The sequence below is a fragment of the Heliconius melpomene genome, chromosome 2 (genome assembly GCF_056956725.1).
Source record: "Heliconius melpomene rosina isolate 202511_hmr_F chromosome 2, ASM5695672v1, whole genome shotgun sequence".
Lineage (NCBI taxonomy): Eukaryota > Metazoa > Arthropoda > Insecta > Lepidoptera > Nymphalidae > Heliconius > Heliconius melpomene.
The window spans coordinates 4,580,336-4,602,669 of record NC_140390.1 but is presented as its reverse complement, the minus strand read 5'-3'; the positions used below and the strand labels follow the sequence as shown (position 1 = coordinate 4,602,669).

The following is a 22,334-nucleotide window of genomic DNA, read 5'->3' as shown; positions in this document are numbered from 1 at the left end:
TGCTGCCATACGTTGTATGCCGGGAAATAAAAAGATATTTGACAGTTAAAAATTGACATGACAATGATGACAGTACAAACTACAAAACGCCAGTTAAGTTTGACATTGACGGGTTGATTGATACGTCCTGTCGTTCGATTATCGAATGATGTGAGAAACAGTATATTTATTGTTAATTATTTAACGTAATTGTAAATATTTATGCAAAACAATGTCAGATATTAATATGGAAAAGTTTGCGGTGCCAGATTTTGTTCCGGAACGATATGTAAAGGAGTTGGCCAAGTCATGTGTCGGAGGGGAGGAGCTAGCCCAGCAAAAGGAGAAAATCAAAGGTTTAGCTGATGAAACTGCTAGTGCTCTAAAGAAAAATGTGTACGAAAACTACATGCAGTTTATTGAAACTGCTACGGAGATATCTCACTTAGAAACCGAAATGTACAAATTGTCGCATTTGTTAAGCGACCAAAGAATTATTCTTACAACATTATCACAAGCTTCTATATTAGGAAATGAAAATACATTATCTCGTGAGTCACTAGACAACCATAATTTAGAAGCAGAGAGAGCCGAAGAAGAACGAAAGAATAAACTTAACTCTATATCAGAAAAAGTAGAAGGGTGTATGAATTTATTAGATGCACCAGAACGTTACTTGCTACATGAAGGCGATCTTCTAGAGATAGACGCTGAAGAGAACACTGCTCTTCAAAGAATGCATGTTTATTTATTTAATGATTGTTTAATGTTAACCTCTTGGATTTCAAACCGGCGAGGGCCAATGCGGTACAAATTTCAGACTAGTTACCCTATTAGTACCATAGCAGTAGTTAATGTTCGGGATTTAGGTACTGTCAAACAGGCTTTTAAGGTGCTAGCTTTTCCTGACACTAGAGTATTTCAATGTAACAGTTTAGCAATAAAAAAAGACTGGCTTGATAAATTTGATATAGCTAAAAAAATGCATGTTGATAAAGAAAATTCTAAACAAAAGAAAAAAGATTCCTTAGATAAAGTTAAACATGAATCATTGGAGTCCCCAAGCCTTTCAGTTGAAGAAATACCTTCACCTCAGGTAACTCCTTTACCTGATTGGCTCACTGATGTTACAGAAGAATTAGATGTGCTTATTGTCGAAAGACATTTTCAAAAGACCTATGAGCTAATGATATCTGCTCAAAACACGTTGAATTCAGTGGATTTTATCAACCATCCGCAAAGAAATGAAATATTGAAGAAGATAGAGCAGAAACAAAAGTCTTTAACTGAAATATTGCTAAAGGAGCTTGATGTAACTCACAATTGGAGTCCGAGGGGTGGTCTAAGGTCATCCCGCCCTCCTGTACTAATACTCAATAAATTTAATATGACTAGTCAGGCTTGTGAACTTTTCCTAGATATATGTAGCCATACTGTCAGAGCTCATGTAAAAGGTGTTCAACTTGAAGGTTCTATATACAGTTATGTTAAACAAGTGGGTGAAGTGTTCTTCTGCTCATTGAGCGATGCCTTAACTGAATTTATCTCATTATTCCCTAAAAATAAATTAAGTGCTTTCATAGTGTGGGCTAGTATGCAACTTAGACTTCTAATGAGTCAGATTATAAAACAAATATTTACTCCACAGTGTGCTTTAGACTCTGTTTTAGAATGTGTTCAGAGTTTACGTGATCAATGTACTCTATTTTGTGAATTTGGTTTAGATTTAAGATTTCAGATGAACAGCTGTTTAAGGACACCCATAATAAAGGCCTTAAAAGAGTATAAGGAAAAAATTGTTGACTCAATGAAGAATAAGATATCAGAAGACAAATGGACCCCTGTAAATATGCATACAAAAGCTGGTGTTAATAAATTTTTGATACAAGTGGAAAATTTAGGCCTTATCTTAACAAAATATGTGATAAATGAGACGTGGGTGGACTTATCAAGTAGCACCATATGGTTTGCTCAGTCTATACTTACTGTACAAAATGTTGGCCTACAAATAGTTACGAAGGATATGATGGATGTTGTCGATGACTGTATATATGCTATATTTAATTCACGCCTTACATTCACTTCTAACAGTGATTCAGGATACATTCAGAAAAACCTAAAATTTATATTGGAAACACTAATGCTGCTACTGATAAAAAGCTATAAGGAAAAAATTGGTTATGACAATGAAAAATTATTAGATTTAGCAAAGAAATATGGTGTCAACATTTCGAAGAAATCTAACATCACAAAATATACCAGTAATGAATATTTATGAAAATAGTCAAATCCAAAGTTCTGTTAACATTGGTGTATAAATTATTTTATTACGCTGAAGCTTTAATAATTGTAATACATAGACAGTAAGCATGCAAGATTTTTGTAAATTTATTTAAACTGATCAAATTAAAATTTATATTATATGCAAAGTTAAATAATATGAAATTTTAATAAACCAAAACACATGGTTCATATGGTTTTATTTTAGTACATATTTATTTCAATAAAACAAAGTATATTTTCACATAATATATTTCAATGATATTTATTGAATTCTAATATAAACAAAATTAGCAGTAACTTGATTATGGATAATATATATATTATATTTTTAAATAACATTTCTAATCAGATTCCATTAGCGCTTCAATAAATGTATTGCCATTTATCAATTTTGTAGTGAGTACTACAAATTCCACATTAGAGTCTTCTTGTTGGCTGATATTTCTCAGTGCTGATATTTCATGATAAGTGCAACCTCCGATGAAGAAAACTAAAATAACTTTAGGATTTTCAATAGATGATGAGTTTTCACTAGAAATAGAATTACGTCGGGTCATGCGAGGCTGTAGGCTCTGTAGTTCATCAATTGTTTGTCCTGGTAGAGAACCTAATACATCTGCTATTCCTAAAAAGTATTAAAAATAATATATGATTAATTACTCCAACATCAAGTTTATAATTATCTAAAATTTATAACATAATATAATGGAATTGTATATAAATGAAACATTCGTTTTTATGATTTCTACAAAGATTTACAGGTAAACTAAAATGAGTCAAAAGTGGTATCAAACAATAATAATTTTGAATATACCTACTTATATAAAAAAATAGATTTCTTATGTTTACTTTTTAGCAAATAGTTTAGTATAAAAGGAGAAACATTCGATATACATTTGCCTAATTATACTTGTTTATCATTTCTAAAAATGTTCATTTAGAGTTCATTATAAAAACAACATTAATTTACTTTGTTTAACCTTGTTGAATATGCGTCATATAAATAATCGTTTGTAGCCAGAGTCACATATACAGATAACGATTGCATAATTTTTTATCAATAATGTTGTGTTAATGTGGTATTATCGTAATTGTTCATATTTTATATTATTCTTATTTTAAAATTTGATTCATCAAATAAAATCATTTTTTAATCTAGAAATATATTCTCGATTTTTTAAAACTAATGTTAAGCAAAATGAACATAGCAGAATAAGTGTTATCAGGGAGAACTGAATTATTTTCATATCCTCACTCTGGTAACGAGGCAAAGCGAAAAAAAAGAAAAGAACAAAAAACTTTAATTCCACGCTATAAAAAATAAAAATAATCTTTACTTATTAAAAATGTTTAAATATCTCACCAGTCCATCCCTTATTCTTAGCAATATGTTCGCTGAGGCGTACACTTAACGGCACATACTTGCATGACAAGAAACTCTTTTCCTTTGTATCTAATTCCGATTCATCCATAGTTAGATGCAGTGCCTATAAAAATATAAAAACGTAAGTAAAAATATACAAAAATACTATTATTTATTATGAAATATTTTTTCTTGCCTATAAAAGAGTAAAAAAAGATATTTTAAATATTGCCAACTACTAACCAATTTTATCATAACATTAAATATCAAGTTTTAAAATAGAGCAGACTATAAATAAATAATCATTATATTATAAGGCGATAATAGTTAAATCACATTAGTGCCCTACATACTACGTAAGTAAATAAGTAACGTTACTTAGTAATCGATTTCCTTTTCTTTCAGCTTGGCAGAGGGAACCTAGTGTTAAAATAATACATGGGGATGTATTGTTTTAATACTAGGTTCATTTTTTTCCAATTGCATGTAGAATGGTGAAATTTGTCGCTACCAAACAAAACACAGCTACTAGTTCTATTATGAGCGAGGTAATGAAAATAAGTCATTGTTCCCGAGTGGGAATCGAATCCACAAGTGTCGCGTTTACATTTACAGTCACGGTGGCCGTAAACATAAATACACAATTACACAAACCTTTCTCAATACAGCATATTGTCGTGTTCCAGATTGAGGTTTCAATAGTCCACATCTCTCAAGATTGCAAAGAGTTAGCCATGTTTTGAGTCCGTACACTTGTACTAGCTCGCGTTTGTAGTATTCTAGGACTTTCGGTTTTAAACCTGATCCTGTTACACATTGGAGACAGATTAAACGAAGCACCTGAAAGTATATAAAAGTTATTAATAATATCTATTGCTATTTATAGACCGTCATACCTACAGTTTGAAAAGTCTGGTCTAAAAATTACAAAATGCGGCGTTGAATTACGCTTTACTAAACGCAATGTCTTTAATTCGGGAAAGTGGAGAATAGAGTAATTGACATAAGGTTCTGTCTGTCTACCAAATCTCGTTTAATAAATAAAATATCTACTATCGTATGGAAATCGTCCCCACAACCCTCCCGTTTAAAGTCGCACGCTTGTGTCATTGCGCTACAATGGACATTTATTACCTTATTTATAGGAGATTTTTGAGCAATCAGGTCTTCTATGAAGGAGCAAACTTTTTCATTATCTATGCAGTTTAGGAAGTCCTCTTCACACTGTATGGTGTCATGAAATTCAAAGGAATCTGTAGTCTGTAAATAAAATTTAAATATTAATTTTCCTTTCTATCTTGATTGTTTTCAAATTAAATTAAAGGTCCTAATTAAGAGTTCGTCTTACTCTCAGAAGCCTTAGCCTCAAAAACAGTTTTTAATAGGAACATTCACTTTTAATGATGTAAGAAATTTTAAGTTTTTATAAAAAAAACCAGAGAAGAGCAGAACAGGCGCAGGGACACAAAGTGTAACTGTAAACGCAGTGAAAAGTGAAAACTTAACCGAGTGTCTTAACACTAGGTTTCCTACTGTGTGCAGCGGGAAGCTGATTGTGTGGTTTTTTTTAATATATATATTTTAACTTACCTCTTTAATGTATTCCGCAATGGCGGTATGCGTGGCCAAAGACTGCTTATTGGCCAACATCTGCGGTAAGCGGGACACAAACTGCTTTATTTCTTGTACTGATTTATCATTGTGTCTTTCATCCAATTGAGTTTTTATGACACGAGCCTTTTTGGATAGAGCTGCCCCCACCTGTATATGTAAAAACAATAAAACATCGAAGACATGAACCAAAAATGAAGCTTCAACTGATACCATAATACCATAATTTTTTTATAAAAAAGTGGTACAGTATCGTCGACGATTCGTAGCTGACTTAAAGTTAGTTGCACATCGCTGCGCAATTTAATTGTAGGAGTTAGCTTAATTATAAATATTTTCTTCCCGACTTCTGAAAACTTAACTTCTTCGATTCATTGATTTATTTTTTATTTCTGAACCGATTAAAATATTAAAGATTGCCAAAATACAATAGAGAAAACTGTAACTCAATAGGTTATGCCGTTTGCGATGGTGTACAAGTGCACATACAACCCGACAAATGGACAAAACATTTAAAAATCATTATTTTGGTTTTTTTTTACATTGATAACTGCCAATTATAGATTTTTAAAATAGGTATGTGCAGATGAAAAGCATCCACTAAGTTTCCCCAATTACGCCTCAATATCGTCATATAATGTTGAACTACAATATTTTGAAGGTCCCGAATATTTAATAATATCTTTGAATCTCCTATCTTATGATACTTAGCCACGAGCTTTTCAACCCATAAGCTTTAATCTAGAAATATTTTGAACATAAAAATGAAGTCACGTTAAATGAAGTAACGTGCCCCAAAAACTATCAAAAGAAATAGAAAAACGTTATATTAAGTTGCCCGAAAGGGACGTTATTTCCTTTCGTTGATTGCCTCCGGCTGTCGCTTTCTACTTAATTGGCACGTTGACAGTATATAAGTAAAGAAAAATCGCAGGAGTCTTGTTAGCTCAAGTCTTATTTTTTTTTTCAAATGTAATAAAAAATATTTTTTTATAGATACATTTGTTGCGACACTACCAACATATGATAAAAGCTATATACCTACCTATGTTATAAAAATAATTCATTAAAATATAAGTACAGATAAAATAATGTTTTTAAAAATATTTTATTAGAGTTTTTCATAGCTTCACATTATAATGGTATAACACAAAATATACTATATATATGTTTAATTGTAGAGTGATTATATAATTATATTTTTTTAATTTCCTATGTGTACCGTGCTGTATACCTACATAATATTACAATCGTGGTGCAGTGGGACATCCTCTAGTGTAAATACGATGATCGTGGGTTCAATATTCACTCCGGGACATCATTAGATACATTTAAATTCTATTAATTTCCGTCAAAAACAGTCGAAAAATAGAAAACGGAGTGCGGGAGTCGGAGGAACGGAGTCTTTACATTACGTTTTTCTGTCTGTCCTGCTATAAAGTTACGTGAAATAAAAAAAATATATTAAATATATTACCGTTGTAAAATTAGCGTCTCGTAATTCTGCAAATAATTCCTCACTGGAGTTCAATATAATTCGTTTTCTCTCCCGAGCCGTCACTTCGGGGCTCGCGTCGTCCGGACTGACAAATTTGTGTCCGGGGAACGTGGCGGTGGAACTTTTTATACCATATAATTCATCTATATAAGAAAAATATATATCATTTATTACTTTATATTGTTTTTACCTTCAGACTGTATCCCGTACATAGCAGGGAGGCAGAAGGAACCTTGTCAAAATAATTCGCTCTTGACATTATGTCAAACTCTTGAGACATTGCGTGTAGCATGGCGGAACACAACACCGTGCTTTGTCTCGTCATCAGAGTGAAAAAATTAAAATATTATATAATAGTTTATACTTGTTTGTACACGATAACCGTAGCATAGCATAGTAGCATACCGCGCCACCTTTGATGAAATAGTTTCGGAAACAAAGTTTTAGTCAGAGGAGTCCATATGTGGTCTTGGTTAGGTTACTACGAAAATACTGGACCTATAAAATAGACATTTGGCACGTTTTTATTAATTTAGGACATGTATTGAGTCCCGTCACTAAGAGAATTAAAAATAAATATATTACTTACCTATGAGCCCTTCATAAGTGAGTTGAGTGCACATAATACTAGTAAAATCTACAGCACGATCAACCAATAACAGTTGGTCTATACAAGATGTAGAAGCTCCTCTCGGTCCCGAACCTTGTTCCTCCTTATTCAATCGGCAGAAAAGATCCCATACCTACCAAATTGAAATGAAAAAATTAAAACATTTAAAAGTATATGTATTTATAAAGAAATTCAAAATATTAAAAAAAAATGAAATTTATAGTGTTAAATAAGTCGCAGATAGTTTTACCTGTTTGGCTGCTTGACCCTTGCCATATACTCTAGGTATTATTCCATATAGTTGTTGTATAGTGCGTAAGGCTTGTGCTGAATTATATAGGCAAGTTGGATCACCTTCCAAATAATTTTCTCTGTTAATAATTATTCATTTAAATAATTAAACTTAATAATTTATAATTATATTATAAAAGAAATTAATGGTTCAGACAGAAATATTTAAAAAGTGGTGAATACACTACAGGTTTGTTGTTGTAGTGTGTTTTCGATTACAATGATTAACCTAGCATTCTATCTTTACATGTTCTACAGAATGTAGTGCACTAGAATTAGTGTGAAACCGACCCTAAGACTAACTTACCTAAAATCATTTTGTAACTCTAAAGACATAACATCACTGTCAAATGGGAATATATCACATTTGAATTCTTGTAGTGTAAGATTTGAAAGCACTCCTCTGTTTTTTAAATGTTTTTCACATAGTTCACTTTTTCTAGGCACAAAAAATAAGTGAAATTCCACTGGAGTACTTTGTTTAGATCTGTAACAATATTTTCTTACTTTATATATTTTTTTTATGATGGATTTGATTCCTACTAAGAAGAATTAATTATTTCCCATACCCCACTCTGGTAGGAAGGAAACAAAATGTGTCATGAAGTTCTGCCACCCTACATAATGTTTCAAAGATCGGACAGAAAGTAAGGAGCAATGTCTTAGCACTATAGCAAGATACAGTGTGAAGTAAAAAAAAATAACTTTGTGCTGTTATAATAAAGATTCCAAATAAGAAGAACATAAAATAAAATAAATTACTTTGTAAATTTTAATAAAATTTAATTTTACCTTAACGATAGGATATAATCTGCAACAAGATCCATCAAGACTAGTTTTGGTCTGGCAATGAAAATAATATGTTTAACAGAAATTGTAGGCAAGCTTCCAGGTCTTAGAGGAAACATATCTGCAACTTCATGTTCCATAAGTAATGAATACTGAGCTACCAGTCCAACAGGTCCTGCTAGCCATTCATCCCAAATTGTGACCTAAATTTTTATTACATTATTTAATAGGCAAATAGTTATGACGATTCCATTAGTAAATTCTACTATTGGGATATAGTTTTACTTGTATAAGTTCTGTAGTTTAATGCATCAGTTTAATATAATATCATTTTTGATTGATTGATAGTTATATCTATGAAATAAAAAAATATTATGCTCACTTTAGGTCCTTCGCATTGCTCAAGCAAATTTAATAATTCCTTTCTCATAGTTTCCTGTAAAATGGCCACGTTCAACCGACCACCAGATAGATGGGTGCTCATTTTTGTGTCTTTCATTTTTTATAAATAGTAATAAATAATAATAATTTTAATTGCAACTTCTGTCTATCTCTATCACTTCAACAAATAAATTTTTCTTATTTCTGTTTGTGTACAAGTTGATTTGACATTGCTTGTCAAATCGTATTCTGTATACTGTATACGCCTTAAAACCATAAGTCATTAAGAAACTCAATAAGAATACAGACAATGGAAACTTAAAAACTTTAATCATATATTTTATCAACTTAAGCAATAAACCTAAATATGTTAATAAAGAAAGATTTTAAAGTAGAAATTTCTAAGCATTTCATAGGCTTAGCGTGAGGGTGTTAGCAGGGCCCTTGGGCCTACTTGGCTTCTAAGTAGTGTCTGAGATTTGCGATTCGTATGCTATAAATTATAACAATGTTGTGGTATTTATGATGAGGTATCATCATGATTATTTTTTTCAGCACAATTAAATATTATGCTAAAATTTTTTCAAAAATTATTTATGTGGCAACATTCCCTAAAATAATTAGTTTCCTTTTCCGTTTCATCTTGTCAAAGATAGATTTAGCAAATATTTTGGCGCGTAATTTTTTGTACACTGCATTGATTGATAATTAGTACCACCAATAATAATTAGTAAGAAAACATTTGGATCTAAATATATGTATAAGCTAACAACTTTGTAAAATATTACTTATTAATTACTAACCTTCACTTATGAATATATATTAATCTAAAGATCTCTTGCGTGTTTTCTATACAACCGTGATATTGACGAAGTGATTAGTGAGAGAGACACCATAAATAAAGAACAACAACAACAACCAGTTCATAGTTTATAAAATAAAATGTAAGAGTTTATTATTTTTAAAAGAGTGTTTGGAAATTAGTTGTAAGTAAAGTTTTTTAGACGATATTAGACGGTATCATATTAGTAGATAAATATGATATCGTCCAACTCAGAGGCCGGCAACGCACCTGTAGCTCCTCTGGTGTTGCACGGGGTCATGGGTGGCGGTGATCACTTCCATCCTAGTATCCCGAACGCTCGTTTGCCTTGTCCCTCTCCACAAAAAAATCTGTTTATTGTAAATGCAGTATTTCCTAAATTAATTACTCGTTGGAACTAACCGTCGCACTTTGCCTCGACACCAGAGCGAAGAAATGGAAATTTAAATTTACTAGAACCAGTCGCTTGTTATAAATTACAATTTTTGGTTTTATATCAGTCTTAACTTACTTTTTATAATTTTTAACATTATAATTTCCAAAGAGTACCGCCACTCAACGCGCAAGTGTCTTAACACTAGGTTCCCTTTGCTTCATCATCTGTGTGAGCGATACAGCGTGAAGCTGCTTTAATGATTTGATTTTTTTAATGATTTCAATATAGTGTTAGCTCGACCTTTCACAATAATTATAAAATGAAAGTATAAATAAATAAAATAAAGATATAATTTTGTAAACATTTTAATTACCATCATAACATAACAAAATTATCATATAATCCTATGTACATACGAAAGGCAATGTATAGAAATCGAACACGAAATAATATTTGAGGAAGAGGAAATTTTATTATCCCGTTTGCTCGAACGAAGCTTTGTATCTGAAATAACATTCCATACAATCTAGCCAATCAGCCATTTTCGAGGCGGTACGTGCCCAAATTTCAGAATAGGTAGTATATATCAACAGAAAGATAGATATGTTCGTATTTCAGGACCTTATCGCCAGCAGCCGACTGCGCGCGGCGCGACATCGATTTTTCCACTAAACAAGCCATTTTCAACCATCAGTGAGATTGTAAACACGTTCCGTACCCGTAACTTGGAATAATTACATCAAAAAAGTGAGCCATGTGATATAATGCTATTCGTTACATCGGTTGTTAAACGTAATGGCCGCCCAAAATAAAGGTAAGTGTTTTAACACTAATTTATAAATATAAATATGTAATTATATTGAAATTAAATTTACTATATGTTTCCTATTTTTTTTGCAATGTAAATATTATGATAATACAACACGGTTTGTAGGCCAGTCTAATTGTTCGTTTTGACGTAAAGATAACAACGAGTGTGGGCGAAGGAACGGCCATGTGATGTTTCAAAATGTTTTTATGCTGATAAAGTTTAGCTTTTATTTAACTTTTATTGTCAAGTTCATATATTTGTTTATAAGGAAAATGTGAATAACTAATTTAGGCTAATTTAAATTAAAATAAAATATCTTTGAAATAATATAATTAATTTTATTATTAAATTCTAAAGCAATATGACACCTTTGACTTGTAACGTAATAATATACTGGTATACATAATTTTATTAAATTGGGATAGAAAACGAATTAGAAGAGGTGACGTAGCCGGTTTCCTTAATGGTTCTAAGATATTGCATAGATACAACGTTATCACGATATACTGGGTCCAATTTTTCATATTAATAGCTAAGCTTAGGAATAAGATTAATATCCTAAACTATATTTGAGGGTTTCCAAGACGCGTACCTAAGCGATTAATCTTGGTAGAACGGGGGAGCCTTGGAAAACAAATTGACGGCTCAAAGTAATGGCTTTGGTAGTATTTTTCCGTTCTCTTATTTTTTTATATTTTTACTTAGTAAATATCAAATTTTATGTAATGTATATTTTATATTAGTATGTGAAAAGCTTTTGGAAATGAAATAATAAAAATAATAAAGAGGTAAGGTTTAAGCTAAGGTTTAACCTTGAATTTTGTTAAGAATATAAAAATATAAATCTTTTTTAAAAATATTTCCGAGAAAATTCCATTTAATTTTTTTTACAAAGTCCAAAGCTCGCACTTTGAAGACTTCTCACGCTGATCGACACCAATTCCTTTTAAGACTATAATGGAAAAGTTCTAATAAAGTGTTATTGAGGTTCACATTTCATTCTTTTTTCTTATAGTGACAAAAAATTATTTCATAAATTTGTAATATCTACTTAAATTAAACTGGTTAATTTAAACTGGTGACAATATAAGATAACTATTGTAGCTTATTACAAAATTAATATTTTTTATTGTAGGCATTTATGTGTATGATTTAGTTCAATGGTATTATGAACCATTTCCGATGTGAGAAGATAATGATAATTCTGACAGTGTTATATACTTTATATGTTAATAATACTGAAAAAAAAAGAAAAGTACCCATAAAGTACCCTTACAAACATTTATTTACTTTAAAAACAAATTGCCACAAAAACTTTTGTATATAATTTTGTATAAAATGTTGTTATTGTTGTAAATAAAAAGAAAAGTAATGGGACAATCAGATATCAATAATTACTTATTTAATCAATCAGTAATAAAAGTACAGAACAAATGTCTAAATTTTCATAGCATTTTTACGCTTTATTTCTTAATAGCGACGTGTGCTAGCACTTAGCAACAAGAAGCAACAAGTGAATTTCCGGCTTTTCTTTGAATGTCCTGCATTAAGTGTTTAAGTTATATGAACTTAAAAGGACTTGGAAAGTAGTGTTTGTTTTGTAAGGAAACATAAATAAATAAATCAGCTTCACGCTGTATCCTGCACACAGGAGGTTAGGTAGACGGATCTTAGTGTTAAAACACTCTGTTCCCAACTCCCCGCCGAATTCTGTAGGCAGGTAAATATTTTATTTCCTTGAGTGGGGATCGAATTCACAACCGTTACGTTACAGTCACACCCTTGTGCCGCTGCGCCACGACGGCCTCGATTCTTTATATTGACAAGACTTTTTTATTAGTGAACCTATTATAATAAAACAAACATTAAATGTTAAGGAAAACATACCAAAACGAACCAGAACTGCATTAAAATCGATTAAGCCGTTTCAGAAATAAGCTTGAATAAACGCACAGACAAAGAGACAACATTTTAGTTATTAAATGTATGGATTTTGTCTTTAAAATGATAATGTTATTAGATCATGAAAATAATTCAGATGAGCAAAATAAATAATTATGTAGTCCAAGCGGGTGTAAGCACGGAGGGCCACAAGTTTATAATTACTAGGATTACTAGGATTTTATGATTTGCATTACTTATAGGAAAATGATTGAAGTTTTCAGAAACTTTATAGAATCAAGGAGACTCAATCTACATAATGTAATAATAACGACGGTAGTTTTGCTAAATTAGCAAGTAAATCTGCAAGCTATGATATTTTCGTTATTGGTACCTTGGAATACAGTTCTCTTAAAAGAATATCATTTATGAAATCGGAACATTAATAATTCTATGGTAACGTGGTAACCTTCACTGACGATGGGAAGGAGGCGATGATTGCTTAAATAATATATTTGAATAATTATTTTAAATAGCATAATATAAGTATATTTTTTAGCAAGTTATTTTAATAAGATCGTCCAATAAATGTACCGAGAGAGTACACACTCCTTACTTTAAATTATTTCCGAATGTTGATAGGTACGTCTAGTATTGCAATAAGAAAATTTCTATTCTAAGAAACCTTTCAATTGCTGTCAATTTGCAAGCTGACATATTGATTTAGTTTTAATCTATTGTCCTCCATGTAGAATAGATTAATATCTGTAATTTAAGATATAATATGGTATTGTGCAGTTGAAAGTGGTTCAGAAGAAATGCCGGCGGCTACAGATCCCAATGCTGAGCAAAAGGAACGTCTGATAGCTTCCGTAAAGAAAGAAGTTAAACAGTTGATGGAAGAGGTAATCTTGCGTTTTGGGTTTTTTAGTGAACTAGCTCTTTTCATTTTTACATGTTAGCTTTATACGTGTTTATATTTAATGACAATATTTTTTGGATTCTGTACCTCAAAAGGTAAAAAGTGAACCCTTTTAGGATCTTTTTCTTTGTTGGGTAGTACCTATATTGTATTTTTTCAAATCTAATTATCTATAACATTAAAGAAAAAATTGTAAATGTGTGTAAATAAATAAAATAAACAACTTTTTTCCTTTATAATGAAATTACGAAGTTTTGTTTAATAAAGTTGATTCTCTACATCTGAGAAACTTAGATTTCTTTTGAGTTACAAACTTTGTCTTTGGTTGAGAGCCATTAGTGTTTTGCCGCATTTAACAAGACATAATTCCTCTCTTGAGGAAAAACTTTACGGAACTCATTAAAATAAACTTGGATATCATATTTGTACACTGGAAAATTAAATTATAAATGAAATTAAGTAAAAAAAAAACATAAGTTTTATGTAAATAATTAATTTTTTTATTGTGTGAGGATAGATTTTTTTGCTATCTATTAAAAATAAAAGGTTTTTGATTGGTTTCCATCATTCATGAACGAGCTAGTTAATTTCTAAGCGTCGTTATAATCGATTTGTATGACTTAAGAAAATTTTATATTAGGTTATTAGTGCCTAATATACTTATTATAAAATACATAAATCTCTACAGGCTGTTACACGAAAATTCGTTCACGAAGAAAGCGGCGGGGTGACTGCCCTATGCGGTGCAGTCGAAGCTTGTCTCGGTTCAGGGTTGAGGAGGCGTGCTCTTGGCCTTTTCAAGACGAGCTCCACTACCGCTCTCTTGCATAAAATTGCTAAAGTAAGTGTTTAGTGATGTATTTCTCCTGATATCTTTTTCACTGCCGATCTTACTTCACTTGATGTTATTATGCATTGGGTGAATATAAAATTTTGCTAATTTTCTAAACGAATTCTTTACTTACGCTTGTAAGACAGTATTTACTAACAAAATATCATGATTCCAATACTAGAAACAAGTCTTCAAAATACGTTTCTAGAGAGTTGTAACTAAATGAAAACTAAAAATATATCAATAATGCTGTGACTTCATCTCACTGTAATTAATTGAACTTCATTCAATTCATTTTTCATATTCAGGTATATTAATATCCAAACGTTATAGGATATTCTTTTCTAAAGCTATCTGCTGAACTTTCCATATCAAAAATTATCATTTAATTTCATTTACATACACTTTTTAATACTCGCTAGGTAGATGCTATTCAACTTAAAATTCAATTTACCTGCTATTTAAAACTGAAAATGTAGCTCGGAATTTTCAAATTCATTAAAATTTCTGATTATTTTACGTAGTATTGAAAATGTGTTTAAATTGACGCCGTCGCGACGCAGAGGACAACAGGCTACCATAAGCTCGACAGGTGACGGTTCGATTCACTCGGGGAAATGAGATATTAATTATATTAATTTCCTGGGAAACGGAAGTGTCTTAATGGGGAAGAGAGTGTCTTAACACTAGGTGTCTGGGTTGCTGCTATGTGCGGAATATAGCGTAGAGCTTAAAAAAAATATAAACCTGTAATTTGCTTCCAGTAAAATGTTATTTCAAACGTTTCGTGTCATCGTTTCCATTCAGACACTTCCGTTCCCCACTTTCCATCAAATGGAAACATTGCCTGTTGAGTGGTGGAACTAAACTTTCCACGCTTTGTCAAAGCGAGGAAATAAAAATATAAAATATTTAATGGCTTGGCCTCAACATGTTAATTGTAAAAAGAAATATCAAGATTTCGTTAAATCATTTCTATGAAAGGAAAAATACGTAGTAATTCTTGTATAGGCACATATTATAAGGCAAAGGGTTTGCCTCCGGGATAAACTAAGCTTATGCCAAATTTAGTTTCGAAGGTTTTTGGGTCTCGGATTATTGAAGCGAACGATAATATATTAAGTGGAATGTTACGTACGTTTCAAATCGGTATATAAACTTATTATACGTACATATGGACATTACTTTATATATATATATTTTTATTAGGATTTTAAATGTTCGTTTGAAAATAATAATAGGTTTTGCTTCTTCTTTAAATATTTGAAACTTATGTGTATAATAGTTTACGCTTTAGGCGGAGACAAGATTTTCTAGTTTCCGTGGAGATCGAACCATTGAACCGACTATTTTAGACTAGAGCGACTATTTTGGACTATTTTGGACTGGACCACCCTGTCCCTTTCATTCCTACGACCATGGTTAAGACACTATATTACTCACGTTCCGCCGAGTTTTCAAGACATTACGTGCTCAACGCCGCGCTTTGCCTTGTTACCAGAGCCAGGAATAATAATTAGTATAATAATTAATTTCCCCGAATGAAAATCGAACCCACAACCTTTACACACTGTGCCACTGTACCATGACGGCCTCGATCAATGAATTATAGATTACTCTCATCTATTATGCTATTACAGCGCCTTCGATTATGTTTATCTTGACTTTCTCATCTTTGCTGCGTGGCTTGAAAATGGTTAAATATCAATCCGTTTTTCATTTTGTATATTTTTAAGGTAATATATTTAGTACTAGTGGACCCGAACGCGGCTACGCCCGCTTGAAGTATACGAATATTTATTAAATATATCTATGAAATTATTTTCAGTTTTCAATAGAGAGATGCATTAAGCTCATTTTGGGTGACGTTTTCTAACGACAAACTTTGCAAATCGTTGCTTAGCAACGCGACGGTTGTTATTATCATGGCGGAATAAATTGCATGTCAAATTAATATTTTTTTTAATATATGGGTATATATCGAAATTATTACAAATATGAGAAAAAAAAGTATCCTATGTTCATCCCGAGACCCTCAAGTATCTCTATATGAGTATTTTATCACAATTAAATTAGCGGTTATTAAATACCCTGATTGCGTAAAAGACAGACAGACAGACAGAGTTACTTTCGAATTTATAATATAGGTATGGATGGATGGATCGGGTAAGCTAAAACCATCTGTATTCTATGGGTATATTAATTTTGAACTGTGCACTAATATCTTCGAAATAATTTAATATCTAGCCTAATATTTTCGACAAAACTCTTCTTACGTAGCGTGTTTAATTTGTGAAATATTTCTTTCTTCAACTTTATTATGTTTTTCCAGCTTTATGCTGTATCCCTTGTACGTATGTATGCTCATATCGGTATTAAGAGGGAACCTAGTAATAAGACTTCGCTAGTTCCCCACCTTCGAAAAAAAGCACATGCACTAAAATCTTTATACATTCTCTTGTAATTAGTTTTCCCTCTTTTTTCCATACATGTAGGTCATAGTATTTCTTCACTGTGAATCTCGGCGATATCGCGACATCGATCTGAACTTTTTATTTATTTTAATAAAGTACAGAAATATACTTATACTAGACTAGCGGACGCGCGCAGCTTCGCATTCTTATTTGCACCTTTAGGGGTGAATTCTAATAAACCATGAAACATGTAATCAATGAAATAATCTTAAGAGTCTAAATTTCAAATTTTATAAAAATCGGTGGCTATTTAAAGATTTTTCCATACAAACTTTCAACCCCTTATTTGCACCCTTAGGGGGAGAATTCTAGAAAATGATGAAACATGTATTCAATTAAATACTTTTAAAAATCTAAATTTCAAATTTTATAAAAATCGGTGCCTATTTAAATTTTTTGCCATACAAACTTTGAACCCCTATTTCACCCCTTTAGGGTTAAAATTTTTTAAAATTCCTTCTTAGTGGATGTCCAGATTACGAAAGTAAACATCTGTCCAAATTTCACGTTTCTACGTACAGCGATTACGGCTGTGCGTGCGTTTTACCTCAGTCAGTGAGGACAAGTCCTTTTATATTTATATATATAATAGATATTATTGAAATTTTGTAATATATGTTTTAAAATAAAAAAAAAATACAGTACCAAATTGTTATAAAAGCGTTACGTTAATTTAAATAATGAAACCATAAAGAGGTGGCACGGAGTGGTGGTTAAACGCGACTGGTTGTGGGTTCGATCCCCACTCGAGGAAATGGAATATTTATTTTAATTTATAATTGAATTTCCGCCGCTCAGAAAATGGGGAACGAAGTGTCTTACAACTAAATTCTCTCTGCCTACCTTACTCTGTTCGTGATACACCGGGAAACAATATTTTTAAAACTATATATGTGGTTGTTGAGTGCGTGGTTGAGTTCTGCCACTCAACACGCATTGCCTCAGGAATTCGACAGAAAGTGGAGAACGGAGTGTCTTAACACTGTTCTCAAAGCTATAGAGCTTAACAAGTTACAGTTTTGCAATAATGAATTTACAGTACATATCCGTTTATATTCGTCGCTTTGTACTCGTACGTACGCACGAGCTGGTAAAATCGATGCCACCGATGGATACATATATATATGTATGTATCATATATGTTTGTTTCTACAAGTGCTTTGTTTTACATTAAAATTTAGTATGCTAAGAAGCGGAGAAAATTGTAAATTAAAAGTATAATATAGAGTTCCTTCTTTTACGATGATGATACCTGTGCTTGCATACGGTGGTTGTGAGTTCTAATCTTAACGGAAGTAACGTTGTTTCTAATTAATTTAGCTTACTCTTATAAATAGTATGTAGTAAATAACATATACGTAGGTGATTTCAAATAGATTTTTACCATAAGCATTTAAAACAATGAAGCAACTATCACATGAGGTCAAATAACGCTTTCTATCTCGCATCGCTCTCGACACTCCGCTCTTCACTTTCCGCCGAATTCTGGAAACATTATGTGTTGTCCCCTGCGCCACGACCGACCTCAGTTAATTCATCAATATGCTCTTTTTTATATAGGCATGTAATTATTTATTATACTTAATTGAAATTAATTGAATAGTAAGTAATTAATGTATATATATATATATCTATATATATTATAAAGTATATTAAATATTAACTTTGATATTCTCCACATAAAACATTGTCGTATAGGGATAAATACAAATGTAGGATTACGATACAAACCACATTAGTACGTGTTGACTTTGTAAAGTGTGTCGGGGTTGATAGGTTTGTTGACTTTTGCCGACGTGAAAGCGGAATGAGAATAAAACAATCTATTATTTTTCGTTCCTTTTGTAGGAAAAACCAGATGGTATCTAGATAAAGTGTGTAAGGTGTAAAATTGCTCTTCTTCTTCTTCTTTGTCATTACTGAAGGTCGTGCCTGTTCTGGTAGGTCTTGTTGGAAGAGCAAACGAGATGCTTCCATGCCTCCCTGTCCTCTGGCTGCCTTATTTAAACATTGCAAATATCTTTGCTGTTTTGAACTATTAATACGGGTAGCTTTCGATTAAAAAAGAAACATTTTAAAAAGCTACCAACAACGATTTTGAAAATATTTGAAAAAAAAAAACAACTTATTAGTTCAAAAGAGCAATAAAACATGTGCGATTTTTCAATTTCGATACTTTACGTAGGGACCACTAAAGTTTTATCCTTAAACCCAAACGTATTAGCTGACCTAATTCTGTCTTCCATTTCTATACACTGAGTATATTTACCTACTTATACATTATAGTTAGATGCTCATATTCTATTATATGAAAATCAATAAATATATAGAATGTATATAGTTTTACTTACCTTTATTAATGGTTAGTAAAATATGAAAGTACTTTTGTAAATAATATGTCCAAAAAAATAATATTTATGTTTTAATTCATTTTTTAATAAATAGTATAAAAAAAGCTTTTTCTTCTATAAAGCTTAAGTATAGCAATGGAAATACATTATTCGTAGGTAGGTATTTAATTTAACTGGCGTGCGAAATTAGAATTATTGCATATTAAGATATAATGAAGTAAAATATCTATGAATAATATATAAAAAATATTTAAAGGGTAAAAAAATATAAAAAAATATATAAAGGTTGAGCCCAGTTGTGCCCAGGGGCACTAGTATGTGCTTGTAAACGCGACTGGTTGTGGGTTCGTTCCCCATCCGACGTAATGAAATAGTTAATAAAATCATTTCTTCGCTCTGGTGTCGAGGTAAAAGTGCGGCGTTAAGTTCCACCACTCAACACCCAATGTCTGTAGAATTCGGCCCGAAAAGCTGAACGGAATACAAAGTGAAGCTGATTATTATTATTTAAAGTATAATGGAAAAGCTCCATATATACATATTTCATCACGGCCTTATCTACTGTGTATACAAATACTATATGTACAATACGAAGATCTGTGCGTTCGTACGTCTGGAGGGAATATACTCGTATGATTTAATAATAAATTGTAGGCAAGTATTTCAATAGACGGGTCCCAATTCCCAAATCACTAGGATATAGTAGGAGGAGCACTAAGCAGGACCGAAACGGCGTACCTATTTCTAGTTTCATTAAAAAATGAATACCTATATTGTGGACGTATTGTTTACAAAAATGTCTTAAAAATGAAAATATAGGTTTTGAACTTTTCAAATTTAATCTTTTACGTGTAAAATTGGCTGTTCTCGTAGTAAATTTCCTACTTTATATACCTATATATCTAGTCTATTCCCTTTATTTGTTAAGATGTCACCTCTAGTTGTGACAGATGACAAGTGAAATTCAGATCCAGGGTAACGTTGAAGATATACAACGACCATATTTATATATAAAATTGTTTTATTTTATAAATAAACAAAAAACAATAGTTTATATATATTTTTTTTATCAGCTTCACGCTTTATCCCGCACACAGCAGGGTAGGCAGAGCGAACTTAGCGTTTAGACACTCCGTTCCCCACTTTCTGCTGAATTTGGAGGCATTGCGTGTTGCGTGAGAAAACTCAAAGCCGCACTTTGCCTCGACACCAGAGCGAAGAAATGGTAATATAAACATAAATAAATATTTCACTTGCTCGAGTGGGGATCGAACCCACAACCGTCGCGTTACAGTCACACCCTTGTGCCGCTGTGCTACTACTGGTCTCAATGATAGTTAAGTAAATAATAAAGAGTTATATGTTCGCAGCATAATATTCAATTTAGTTGAGCCCCACAAATATTTATCGGCAAATATTCGTTTCTCAATTTCTGGTATCTCTTTAAGAGGAATCTTAAAAGTTTGAAGAGTCGAGGATTCGCTTAATGTTTTTATTGAATTTAGATACTCGGTACGGTTAACCTTGAACAGTTATCTCTGCTGTGGATCAGACGGGCCTTTGATAACTTTTGAATTATTTGCTAACTTTGTTCAAATAACCTTTAAAGAACTGATCAGACAGGAAAAATCTTAAAATTGTAATATGTAGGTGAAATTGACATTAATGTTGCGGAAAAAAGTTTCGTGCTTTATTATTTCATAATATTTTAAAGTTAAAAAAATGAACGTAATAAGATTTGAACACGTGGATCGTTGTGAGTTTGATTCCCACTCATTGTAATGGAATATTTAATATTTTCATTTCCTCGCTCCTGCAACTAGGCAAAGCGCGAGTTTCACCATTCTACACACAATGCCTCGGGAATACGCCGGAACGGAAGGGTCTTAATAGGAACGGAGTGTGTTAACACTAGGTTCCCAGGTTCCTTTTGCCTATCCTGCTATATGCGAGATATAGCGTGAAGCTAAAAGTGAAATAAATGTAGTAGTACAAAAATAGAGAAAACTTAAAATTCGATATTAAAAGGCATAATTTAAAATTTTCTCTCATAAAGCATCCAGCATTTCCCAGGCAGTTATATGTAATTTAAATCTACCTCCGCCCACTTGCCTTGATTGCAGGGAGACATAATGCGATTTTGCGGGGTAACTGTCGCTTCGCTGTGAAATTGATTCCAAACATAGATTGAAATTATTTTCTTGTAAATTATTTTTGATCTTCTTATGTTTTTGACGTCGCATTGTTAACATATTGTAAAGAAAGTCTAAAAGCTTCACGCTGTATCCCGCACACAGCAGGATAGGCAGAGGGATCCTAGTGTTACGATACTGGAGGTATTGCTTATCTAGTCTTTTTTTTTTATTGAAATAGTGAAATTAATATTTTCATTAGCACTGTCCGGAAGCAGCGCTAGTGTCAGCTCGTGTGCTATCAGCTGAGGGGGCACCGGCAACACGTTCAGCATCGGGCGTTGAGAGGAGACCTTCGGCGCCACGACCTCCTCTGAATAAGAGAGGATCGGGATCTTTACTGTCGCAATCACCGCCGCAGTCCAAGTAAGTGTATTCTATTTTTAAATATCTTTTTTAGCTTCACATTGTATCCCGAGATAGCAGAGTAGGCCAGAGGAACCTAATGTTAAGACACTACGTTCCCCACTTACTGCCCAGTTATCAGATTTACGTGTTGAGTGGCGAAACTCAACGCCGCGTTTTGTGTTATTACTTACGAAAGGAAATAAGTATTATTTCATTTTTCTGAGTGGGAATCAAATCGACAACCGCCCCCTTTACAGTCCAACACTGCAATGTTTCTTTTAAAAAAAATATAGTATAATGTTGATATAAGTAATATTACGTGAGATTAACCGAAAGTAAGCCGTTCTAAAAGAAAATAATATTTCTATACAACAAAGTTAGAAGAGTCATTTCGTTATTACACAAGAATTACACTCGAGCTTGGGGCGCTTTTCTGTTACGTATTACTTTTGTAAGCTATTGTTACTTCATAAACATGGAAGGGGAAGTTCAGGGTGACACTTAGAACATTATGCTAGA

The 22,334-nt window shown here is 32.1% G+C and overlaps 3 protein-coding genes across 4 annotated transcripts in view; 2 read left to right on the top strand and 1 right to left on the bottom strand.

The window, feature by feature from the left end:
• The first annotated feature begins 82 nt into the window (after nt 1-82).
• Exo84 (exocyst complex component Exo84) lies at nt 83-2,449 on the top strand. Its single transcript, XM_085207039.1, has one exon. It carries the CDS (start codon nt 212-214, stop codon nt 2,255-2,257), a length of 2,046 nt encoding a protein of 681 aa, XP_085063165.1. The 5' UTR covers nt 83-211; the 3' UTR covers nt 2,258-2,449.
• Nucleotides 2,450-2,495: 46 nt separating this feature from the next.
• car (vacuolar protein sorting-associated protein 33A) lies at nt 2,496-9,055 on the bottom strand. The gene is made up of 11 exons (XM_085207044.1): nt 8,807-9,055; nt 8,428-8,627; nt 7,943-8,122; nt 7,595-7,715; nt 7,324-7,477; nt 6,714-6,877; nt 5,216-5,386; nt 4,760-4,885; nt 4,280-4,465; nt 3,626-3,749; nt 2,496-2,887 (listed from the first exon to the last, which is right to left on the bottom strand). The coding sequence occupies exons 1-11, from the start codon at nt 8,921-8,923 to the stop codon at nt 2,604-2,606; spliced, it is 1,827 nt and encodes a 608-aa protein (XP_085063170.1). The 5' UTR covers nt 8,924-9,055; the 3' UTR covers nt 2,496-2,603.
• Nucleotides 9,056-10,492: 1,437 nt separating this feature from the next.
• LOC146540484 (small G protein signaling modulator 2-like) overlaps nt 10,493-22,334 on the top strand; it is a 40,734-nt gene continuing 28,892 nt past the window's right edge. Inside the window, exons 1-4 of one of the 2 annotated variants that reach the window (XM_085207032.1) lie at nt 10,493-10,818; nt 13,495-13,601; nt 14,307-14,459; nt 21,670-21,833. In XM_085207032.1, the coding sequence (XP_085063158.1) occupies nt 10,800-10,818; nt 13,495-13,601; nt 14,307-14,459; nt 21,670-21,833 (443 nt within the window). In that variant the 5' untranslated portion in view covers nt 10,493-10,799. The remainder of the gene's footprint in view (nt 10,819-13,494; nt 13,602-14,306; nt 14,460-21,669; nt 21,834-22,334) is intronic. The other variant, XM_085207026.1, reaches the window with a different exon arrangement.

Bases quoted from the DNA above. Each gene is read 5' to 3' on its own strand.
- car (XM_085207044.1), bottom strand. From the start codon at position 8,923: ATGAAAGACACAAAAATGAGCACCCATCTATCTGGTGGTCGGTTGAAC. The intron at 8,123-8,427 runs GTAAAATTAAAT...ATATTGTTACAG, and splicing joins GATTATATCCTATCGTTAAG to ATCTAAACAAAGTACTCCAG. The intron at 5,387-6,713 runs GTAATATATTTA...TTACATATACAG, and splicing joins GAGACGCTAATTTTACAACG to GTGGGGGCAGCTCTATCCAA.
- Exo84 (XM_085207039.1), top strand. From the start codon at position 212: ATGTCAGATATTAATATGGAAAAGTTTGCGGTGCCAGATTTTGTTCCG.